At 49.2% G+C, this 10,581-nt stretch overlaps 1 protein-coding gene across 1 annotated transcript; it reads right to left on the reverse strand.

Annotated features, from left to right (window-relative positions):
• Nucleotides 1-8,367: 8,367 nt before the first annotated feature.
• LOC120841344 (zinc finger protein 704) lies at nucleotides 8,368-9,056 on the reverse strand. Its single transcript, XM_040212223.3, has one exon. It carries the CDS (start codon nucleotides 8,887-8,889, stop codon nucleotides 8,368-8,370), a length of 522 nt encoding a protein of 173 aa, XP_040068157.2. The 5' UTR covers nucleotides 8,890-9,056.
• Between the last annotated feature and the right edge of the window lie 1,525 nt (nucleotides 9,057-10,581).

Raw genomic sequence — 10,581 nt, forward strand, 5'->3', positions numbered from 1 at the left:
CGTGAGTCACGCGCCGCGCTACCGAGAACAGCAGCACACTCCTCCGACTTTGCAATAAATACGCGGTTTTGCGACATCGCCGGCCTGGAGTGCGCCGGCAGGTGCACACGCACCCTCTACACGCGCGGCGAGAGCAGTCGGTCAGTCCACAGGCACTTTGATGCGACATTTTTTTTTTTTTTTCTGAATATACGAAAGTGCGACATTGGTCGCATTAGTATATGGTTAAAAGCCAGGCGCGTTGAAATTAAGTCATCGTAATCGAGTTCCTCGACGCAGGATCATTGAGACGCCCGGGTTTTCTTTCTTATACGAAGCCGTCTGAGACGTGTTTTTTAGCAAACTTGTAGGCTACTCATTACCAGTAATCATATTACTTGTATTCGGTTATTTTTTGAAGTAAGTTTGTTAATCATGGGAGGAACTTGTCCTGCTTTTCTTAGCGAGTGACGCACGCGCAACTGCGTGGCGTGAAGAGCCATCGTCACCGAACGACGGCCAACGCGGCCGGTTTCACACGCACGAACGAGATAAAAAATTAAAAAAAAAGAGAGAGAAACGGACGACAAAAGGAGTGGGAGATGGGCTGAGTGGTGTATGTAACTCAACATGCGTCCGCGTCCGGTCTGACACCTTACACCGCGAGCTGCCCGCGCTATCTTTCCTTGAGGCGACGACTTTTCTTTCGCCTGCCAACGGCCGCGTTGCTTCCTATTCACCCGAGTGCTTTCACCCTTGCAGATCTAGAAACGCTTCACCCTTTCTTCGCCGCCCCTTCTCTTGTTTTCCCGCAACGGATCCCCCCCCCCCCCCCCCCCCTCTCACTCTCCCCCTTAAATACGGGGAGAAAAGCCGAGAATTCCGACCACGAGCGCTCGACTGGCTACGGGATTAGAAAACGAGCGAGACGCTGGCGGCGTGTGCGGGCTTATTATTTCTGTACGCCACGAACGCTGCATTATTATGGAGTGAGGACTCGGCGTTTTCTTTGTTTTGTGTCTTTGAACCGTTTACCCCTCTCTTAAATTTTCTTTTGTACGCTGTACTTTTTTTTTCTTCTCGCTTGTCGGGTTTGAACTGTACCGAGTTAAAGCCATGGGGATGTGTGCATAGAGGTGTGTGGCGTGGGGGGGGTATCCACCTTACGGAACTAAAAAGAGCGTCCGAGATGGCCGTCGTAGCGTGACGACGATCCCAGCGAGCAGAAGTAGCGTGTAGCGCCTCCGGGCACAAGGACCGGCTTTTCTAGCGCACGCGCGTGCAAGCAAGCGAGCGAGCGAGCGATCTGCCTCCGACTCCACATTCTCCCTACTTCCAGCTGTCTTGTGCAGGAGAAAACCGAGTGAAGCGGTCGGCCCAGTTGGCAGGGGACTGCGGGGTCTGCGACGACGCGTGCCGCCGGCGGCGACGCCAAACACACCGGCGTAGAAAATAGGACTACCAAAATATCCTCGCGCGGGTTGTACATGCTTGGCGCTGTTCGCCGATGAGAAAGCAATCATCCGATGCGGAGACATCCGTCAAAACTTGTTTGCTGCGGATGGATGAATGGATGGGTTACGGGTGAATCCCTCGAATTGGGCGGCAACGCGCGTCACCTATATGGCCACGCACTGTTTCAGCAAAAGAAAAAGACGGGGCGCTGTCGAGCACGACGAGCCTGGCCTGGTCCCACTAAAGCGACAAACAGGAACCACCGACACCGACAAGCCTCGAGTGCGTGCAGCACGCAGCTTGTAATCACTCCTGGTTACTTCACGAGCACCGGAGATTGCCAAGAAGCTACCTTAGCGCGCTTGCTGGTAGCACGAACACGGCAGTGACGTTTTTACGCCGTTTAGTTTTGAAGTACCAAGTTTTGAAGTACTTCTGGACATAAGGCATCGTTAGAACCCCCACCGCGCACACACGCATACACACACAAAAAGAAAAAAAAAAAAGAAATGAACTTTTAAAACGAAGATTGGCCCGGCCAAAACGGGTGTGACAAGTCGCTCGTTCTACTCCACATATTAGATTTCGATATGAGCACATCCTTCCAGCACCAGAAGTTTTGATGACAGCCTTTCAATTGACTGCGTATAGTTCATGACGTGTGCCACTGGTTCCACCTGCCGCTCGATATGTTTTCACGAAGCACATGGGGTGATCATCGCGAGCGACTTGTTTTTTCGCCAATCATAAATAAAACCTTCAGAGCCACTTCGCCGCGCAAACTATATATAAGACCTGCTTTAAGGTAACGTCAGCAGTGATAATATGGCAGAGTTTCATCCCAAAGCGTTAGTAAAATAAAAAATTAAAAGCGTTTTATTTTTTTCTTTTTTGCAGAGAAGGTGGCGTCCTTCGCCCCCATTCAGACGCTGAGAGGGACGCCAGCATCTCCCCCCATAGAGAAGTTTTCGCAATCGCTTCCGAAGTCTGCTTCGGGGTAACGCTATTTGTGAAGAAAAAAAAAACATTCCAATGCTATATCTTCGCCGCTGGCGTTACCTTCGAGCGGTATTTGAGCTTTCGGAGACGGTACTTTATTCGCGCGACTCGAAAAAAGCCTCGTGACGTTTCCTTGCGCACACCTTGAGTGCATTATATACTGCTCGGGTGCAGTCCCCCCCCCTCCTCCTTCTCCCCCGCAAGGTCATAGATTTGGGAAGTGGTGTACTTCCATCCTGGCGTTTGGATGTACATGTAGAGCTGTGAAAATAACAAAAAATTAACACCGATATCTTTATTCTTCCTTTAGCGTTTATGATATTTTAATACCTAATAACATGAAAAAAAAAGGAAAAAAAAAGTAAAGGAAGGGAGAAAACTACGTTATTGTTGACCGGGACGGTAAGGCTACTTTTCTGAAGATGCGCGATTTGAAGGGCTGAAGAGATCAACAGTTCATTTACAATTTTGCTATATATATGTGTTTTGTCTCAATTTTGTGCACCGCCGCATGCCTGTTTACGTTCTTTTTTAACTGTTACTCGTCGAGGTAGACACAAATAAACGGCGATATTTTTAGCCAGGAAAGTCGGTTACGATATATGACGCCGAATCTTTTCAGCGATGAAGAAATTCAGAATCCCAGCAAGAATTGTACCCATAGCAAGTTCCAAGTATGACCTAAAAAATACATTTTACGCATCATAACTACGATTCAATGCGGAGAGCGAGTCGTCTGCTTCTAGCGCAGGGGTTGCGGTGACGTCAAAATGACGCCGGGTTTTGATTGGCTTTGATTGGAAGGATGGTGGGTAGACCTTAATGCTAGAGATGCCTTAAGGTCTTCCGTACTATTTTTTTTACAGCGGAGCTGTTAAGGGCTAGTTTTCCCAGGATCGTGTCCCCCGCAAAGAAATGAAGACACCGAACTCTGGACACCTACCGCCATCTATGAGCGACGGCGGAAAGCCACGTATGTGGTTGCAGTCGTCTCTCATAGATGGCGGCAGCCTTTCCACTCTGGTTTGCCGACTTGCGGCCGGCGTATTACTTTCCATTATTGTACAGCTCCGCTGGTCTTCATTCTTCACCAAAATGGAAAGACTGAAAGTTCTTTTTTTTTGTTTTTTTTTCGATCAGCCAATAAGAGCTTGGCGTTCTGACATCATCGCAACCCTGGTGCAGGAAACAGACGAACTTGCGCTTCACCCAGCGCCAAAACTGTGTCGTCACGGCGCTCGTTGTCTTCGTGCATTTGCTTATCACCAAGTGAACCGATCATGCAAGAAAAAAAGAAAAGAAAACGCTTGATTGCGGCGCGTTCACTGTGTGTGTGACTGGTTTATAGTGAGTGGTGGCGAGCGAGCGAACCGAGGCGATGAAGCGACGTGACGTTGCACTCTTGGCGCTGTCTGATTGGCTCTGCAACAGAGCATGGTCCGTTATTTGGGGTCTTGTCATTCCCTTTATAATCGCACACTGTGGATCGGTGTGATTGGACCTTCGCATGCCTTGCGGGGGGCCAATCGCTGCCGTGCCTCGGCCGTCCCTTGTTTCTTATACAACCAATCGAATCGCTGCACCGTGCATGCATGAGAACGATCAGGAACCAATGGCGACGCGAAGAACCGGTAGCCTCAACGAATGCAATCGATGCTTAAAGCGTAGTCAACTATCTGCTACGGTGCCACGCATCTGTTAAAGATTATATATATATATATATAACAACGAGGGATTAGGGTGGGTAACCTTGCAGCTTCGTTTGTGCGCCAAATCTAAAAGGAATGTGTGTGTGTGTGTTTTATTTTTACCATTTGAGATTGAAGAGAAGCAGTGCAGAAGTTTCTCATATATCTAAAATTAGTCGTGCTTTGTAGTCTTTTTTTGTTTTCTGATACCGGTGAGTTCTGTGATTGTCCTTGAAAAAAAAAAAATGTTCTGGGGCTTAATGATGTGATTAAAACAACAACAACAACATCATTAGCTGAGTTACGGACGACGACTGTCTCTGTTCTACCACGGTCAGATTCTTCGTTCCTTCTGCCCCAGTCTCCGGTTAAATTCATCGTGGTAAACTTCCACCAGCTCGCTTTCGCACTGAATATATTTTGCTAAGGAGGGCTGCTTTTTTCGAGGACAAAAACAAAAGAAAAGAAGAAAAAACAAGAGAGAAATGAAAAGAGAGCCGCGTTGCTTATTAGACTCGACCCCGGAAGGGGCAACAAGAAGGGGCCGTGGAGGCCTGGAAGAAGGCTCTCTCTCTCTCTCTGCTCTACGCCCTCTCCCTCCCTCCCCCAACACGAAAATCAGCCGGCGTCTTCTCGGTCGGGAACTGCGGAACTGCGCTCGAAGGCGAAGAAAGGGCTGGCAAAACAAACAGCTCCGGGCTATGCTCCCTTTCAACTTACGACGATCCGGGACGGACGCTACGAAAACCGTCCCAGCCAATCGAACTCCCCGTGGCTGTCACGTGGGCAAGTCTGCGGACAGAGTTGTTGCGTGACCGATGTATGTGATAGAAGGAATTCCTTCTATCACCGGGTACGCAGGAACCAAATTACGAGGGAGGACTCGGATCCAATGACTGGATAGATGCTAACCGTTTATAACGGGTTGTAGCTTGCGCCACCTAACCTAGAAATGGAGAACCAAAAGTATGATTTGCTTTCCCTCTGAAACATTGGCGACTGCCGAATTTTGCTCGAGATGGGTCTATTAGGCATCAAAATGGCGATGCGGGCGAGTTGGTTCATTCTTACAAGACAAGACGACCGCTGAACACTTTGACGAAACGTTGATTGGAAGTTGAAACTACGTCCAACGAAGAAAACAACCACACTGTAATCTCGACTGACGAAAATAATCCCCGGAGAAGGGGAACAAGAGGGACAAAGGACAAACGCAAATCTCCAAACACAGCTAGGTGACTGGTGAGCGACCGAAAAAATCCGCCTGGTCCGGGTATCAAACCCGGGACCTCACCATTACAGGTGGAGCGCTCTACCAACTGAGCTAACCAGGAGTTAGACGTCAGTAGAGCAAACTGGTTTTATCAGCTGCCACCAGTCTAACACCAACAAGGGGTGAAGCTTGCAATTTAAGGTTATAATTATAATGAAATTAAATGCCAAGGTGTAAGCGAGCTGGACAAGAATGACGAAAATAGTCCCCGGAGAACAAGCCAGTCACCTAGCTGTGTTTGGAGATTTGTGTTTGTCCTTTGTCCCTCTTGTTCCCCTTCTCCAGGGATTATTTTCGTCATTCTTGTCCAGCTCGCTTGCACCTTTGCATTTAATTGCATTATAATTATACTCTGTAATCTGTCTCTGTCGTTGTTTATTGCGTTCTGCATCGCCAAGTTTAATTATGCAACGGCTTTTCAAACTTTGGCAATCCAGGAAACAGCGTTCTAATTCTAATATTCCCGTCCGTGATTGTTTTTCTTTTTTAATTTTATTTTGTAGGCTTTTTTTGCCTTTTGGGCGTTTAAACAATTATTCAGCGCCACTTTTTTAATTATTTTTTTCACTGGGAAACTAGGCCGGCAGCAAACTGCGAAACACACACACACACACATATATATATGTATATAAAAAGTCGATTACGTACGCTGATCACATAACCTAGCTCACTTTTGGAGAGAGAGAGAGAGAGAGAGAGAGTGAAAAATAAATTAAGGTTGCGGAGATATTGGCTTTCACTTTTGATGCGTATTAAAATTGTTTTTAAAAGTAAATGGGAAGTTCTTTTTTTACGCTGGGGTACCATAAGCAATTAGCACTGTTCAAAGAATGGGAGACTTAATTGAGTAGCACTCTTCGATTACTGGAAAGGTGTGGGCCTTTTCCTTCCCTGGTGCGAAGATGAACAGTGCGACACTTTGATCACTCGTTGTATTAGATATGGGATGCGTATATGATTTGTTAACTTTAGAACTTCGTGATGTAGATAAATCGCGTGGAAACCATAAAAAAAAAAAAAAAAGCATCTCGGTGCATTTCATGAACGCCATTGACTCTAGCCAAGGCTTTCTTTTGTACAACAATTTGTCCTTTAATAACGGCAGTGTTTGCGGAATTCCAGCTCGATATTTTCGGCATAAAGCACCGTGTTGCCGGATGTCCTTTCCACACATCCGCTTTCTCCCTCCCCGCCCCGTTCACTCTCCGTTTCCGAAGTGGCCGAAAACCGGAAGTATGAACAAGCTTGACGTCATGTATATTATTATGTCTCCAGATGATTTGCGACACGAAAGATGTGCGATTTTCAGTTTGTTGTAAATGTAGCTTTAAAATATGATTGTCCTAGATTTACAGATTGATAACAACCAGTGCGAAACTCGTTTCTGATAATAAGGCTCATCGAAACGAAGTGTGCAACCTACTGCCATAGTTCCAATTTTAATGTTTAAATCAGTCAGTGTGGAACATGATAAAAAGTTGGAAAATGAGTTCGTAAACTGGATGTAAAACGTAAAAACGATGAATTTAATAATCTCATTCGTATAACTTTATCGATATTGAATATATCTAGAACACCACAAACTCTGCAATAAAGTATTTGAAAAAAAAAGTACATAGCAAAAAGAAAAACAAGAAGAAAAAAAAGACCATGAATACTTTTGTAGTCGAAAAGAACAACCGCAAATCGTCTCTCAATGTTGTTTCTAGTCGTGTACGTTAAACCTATTACAGGAAGTGCGAGAAATCCAGAAATGTATTCCTTTTAGAGAACGTAGATTTAGCTAAGGCCGCCTTAGCGAACAGGCGACGTTTGTAAAATAGGTGCCATAGCCGCTTTTGTTTCCAGGAAGCAGTTTCGAAGACAAGCGATCCGCCGCGACATCTCCGACGCGTGGACAATAGGGGCAGGTTTGCTCCCGAAGAAACCGCTCGATGTTCAAGTCAATGTCGCCAAAAACGTTAAAACGGACAGGGCGGGCACTGCGCGCCCTTCGGTTGCAGCTTCTTCCTTCCTTTGTTCTGACGCCCATGTTTCTGGGAGGTCGCGCGGTCGACATCTTGCTACGCAAAAATCGGCGTTCCAAGGAAGGGAGCGATCGATTTTTCGGAAAGGAAGGCGATGCGTCGGATTTTTTTTTTTCTTTTTAATTAGAAAAAAGGTACTTTCTCAGGAAACGGTCACAAGCGGAAACGTAGGGGTGGCAAGCGTAAAAACTACCGTAATAATAAAAAAAAAAAACAACAGTTTGTGTTACTTAAAAGAAAGTGTGCAACCTGAACCTCCTTGGTTGTTTTCGTGGCAAACTTCTCCGATTGTGTTTCTATTTTTCCACCGAATTTGTTGCACGGGATGATTGAGGAAGCAGCAAGAGCGTCGCCACGAGCTCCATGCGGAAACGGGGCCGAAATCGCGGCAGTTGCGAAATCGGTTCGACGAAGCGGCAGGCAGCGGGGGCCCCTCTCGGGGATTCAGAGAGCGAGGAAGCGAGGGATCCCCAAACAGCCGCCCGGAGAAGCAAAACAGGCCGCAACGTCAGAGTGACGTCTCCGTGACGTCAGCTGCGCACCCGCTGCTGCGCAGTGACAGGGGCGCGCCTCCATGTTTGTTTGTACGCCGCAAAGACCGGCCGGCCGGCCCGGTCGAGCTTGGGGCCTGCGTTCATGGGCGGTCAGCTGATCGCCGGTTCGCCAAGGAGACGACTGTTGGTTTCGCGGGGAACTCGGCTAGGCCTAGCGCGACGTTTGCGGGCGCCCGGTTTCGAAGTCGCCGGCCGGTTCGCTGTGGGGTGAGGGTTGGCGGCGCGGCGGCGGGGGAGAGGCAGCGCGCAGCCCTCGCGGGTTCGCCGACATTGCGATCAGCTGGGAAGCCGCTTGGCGCGGCCATGTCGACCGCAACTTTGTGATGTAAACACTAAAAATAGGCGCCGAGAGCCCGAGAATTCTAGCCCCTTCGGGGTCGAAAAGGGGCGACTCACTTGATGGAAGCCGGCACGTCGATGCTGAGCGACGCGGCACGTCGTCGTAGCTCTCCCTGTCCCTCGGCGAGCCGCGAGTAGTCGGTGTCCAAGTCTTGAAGTCTCGCCGACTTGCGGCTCTCGAGCAGACGAACCTCGTCCAACCGTTTGCGCAGCTCGACCGATTGCGAGATGTGGTGGTTGTGCTGGGATGGCTGGATCGAGATGAGCACCTCGTCGCGCGGCACGTCGTGCTCCATCACGACCCCGGACACCTCCCGCCCGTTGAACGTCACGTAAACCTTCTGGCTTGCCTTGAGCGTGAGGCCGGCCACCGTCTGGAAGCCCGGCCCGATTAGTTCGTCCCCGCGGTACTCCGCAGTCGTCTTGTCGGCGAACGACACCGTGTAGACGTTCTCGTCGTCCGAATCCGTCTTGGTCGCCTGGATGACGCCAGGCATGTGGAGTCCGTCCAGCGTCGGCGCGCACACTCGTGTGCCGAGGATAGATCGCTTGGCCAGTCGTTTGCCCGTCGACATCGTGTTGTGTATCCCCGCGTCGCGCACCTCTCAAGGTTCGACCTGCTCGCGCGCAAGCTGGAGAAGTGACATGCCAGTCCGACAAAAAGAAAACACAGTGAACGCACCGAGTACGCCGGCGGACCGCTCGCTATCTACCGCACAGCTGGCCGATGTTCTCTCACTTCGTCCCCCTCTCTCTTTGCCGACTCGCGGGCCGCCGCGCTCGACAACAAAGCCATGTGATTCCCAGCGGCCTCCGATTGGTCGAGCTTCGCCTGACCTACTTCCTCATTGGTCGGGCCCGTTGTCAGGCGGCCATGGCGGTTTCGCCGAGGGCCCGGATGTGAGGAAATGTCCCGAGCGGTGCCGGCTTTTTACGCTCGAAAAACGCGTGCCGGCGCGGTGTTTGGACCCCGACCGGCTTCGATGCCGTCGTGGGGTTCGAGCCTAGCGGCGACCGAGTCGAAACTGGGCACACTTCGTGCCGAAATGTTCGTTTTTTCGGCGTGCCGTGGCCCCGCCCAGCTGTCCGAAATGTAAACATGTTTACGACGGTGCCATTGAGCGCCAGTACTCCCCTCCGAACCGTGCACCGAAGTTTTGCCGGTCGTTGTCGCGGATGTTTAAACGGTTTCTACTCTATTCGGTGATGTATTGTCGCCGGCTGTGAGGATCATTACGTCGCGACCCTTACTGGAGGTTGTCTTTGCGAAGATTCGCCGGTGGAAGCGTTTTTTTCGGGAGGTGGGGTGATCGGCTGTTCCGCAGCGCGGACGTCCTCCCGGTCGTACGGGTGCGCGCGCAGTGTTGCCAAGCGTGTTGTGTGCTGCTTTCGAGGGAAAAATCGATCGTAGCGGGAAACACTGTGATAGCGTACAGCTGATTCTCCAAAACAAACGCCAAAGGCGATATGCCGACTTCCGCGAACTCGAAAACGACCGGTGTTTTATTCGTTGCACCGGTGGAGGTTCTGTCGCGCGAATGAAGTTAGCTATTTGATAGCCGTTCGCCCAGTGCTAGTTAATGCGAACGGTACATCTATACGACAACAGATGGATTTTTCCCCATCAATAATGATCGCAATAGCACGCATTGTGTCAATAATTCCGATTCATCTGAGAGACTCCGATTCGTTTTAAGAGCTGTCAATTGGTTTTGTTGACCAGTCGGCCATTCAGAATGTATCCATTGTCCGTGTCAAACAGCCAGCTGTCTTGCCTTTATCGGTAGCTTTTTTTTTTTCTTTGCTTGCTGGATATATATATTTTTAGTGGCATTGCAGGCGCTGTCCTTGCACTTGGTCAACAAACACTCTGTCAAGTTCAGCGCAAGATTCGGCCTACACATCACCGAAATGCGCGAGAAGCATTGTCTCTTGAGTATAAAGCTGTCAGTTGGAATGGATGTTTTCCACCGTCTTTTTTTACGTGTTTTAGACGTTGACGTTAGACGTATTTTTATGGAACTCGAACAGCTGTTACGTAAAAACCGATGGAATTCGAGGCCCCCAAGGTTACATATGCAGGCGGGGACATTCCGATCAGCCCGGGAGCGCGGAAGCGAATTGAATAGAGTCCTTTGAACATCGAACCCCTCCAACCTCGGGAAAAAAATAAATAATAAGGAGCAAAAGCAGAATAACGTCATCTGCATTGACACGGCCTGTTTGTTTGTTTAACTTTTTTTTTTTCTTTATTCGTTTGTTCTTCA

This window comes from Ixodes scapularis, unplaced genomic scaffold (genome assembly GCF_016920785.2).
Source record: "Ixodes scapularis isolate PalLabHiFi unplaced genomic scaffold, ASM1692078v2 PGA_scaffold7__128_contigs__length_106722199, whole genome shotgun sequence".
NCBI classification, from domain to species: Eukaryota; Metazoa; Arthropoda; class Arachnida; order Ixodida; family Ixodidae; genus Ixodes; species Ixodes scapularis.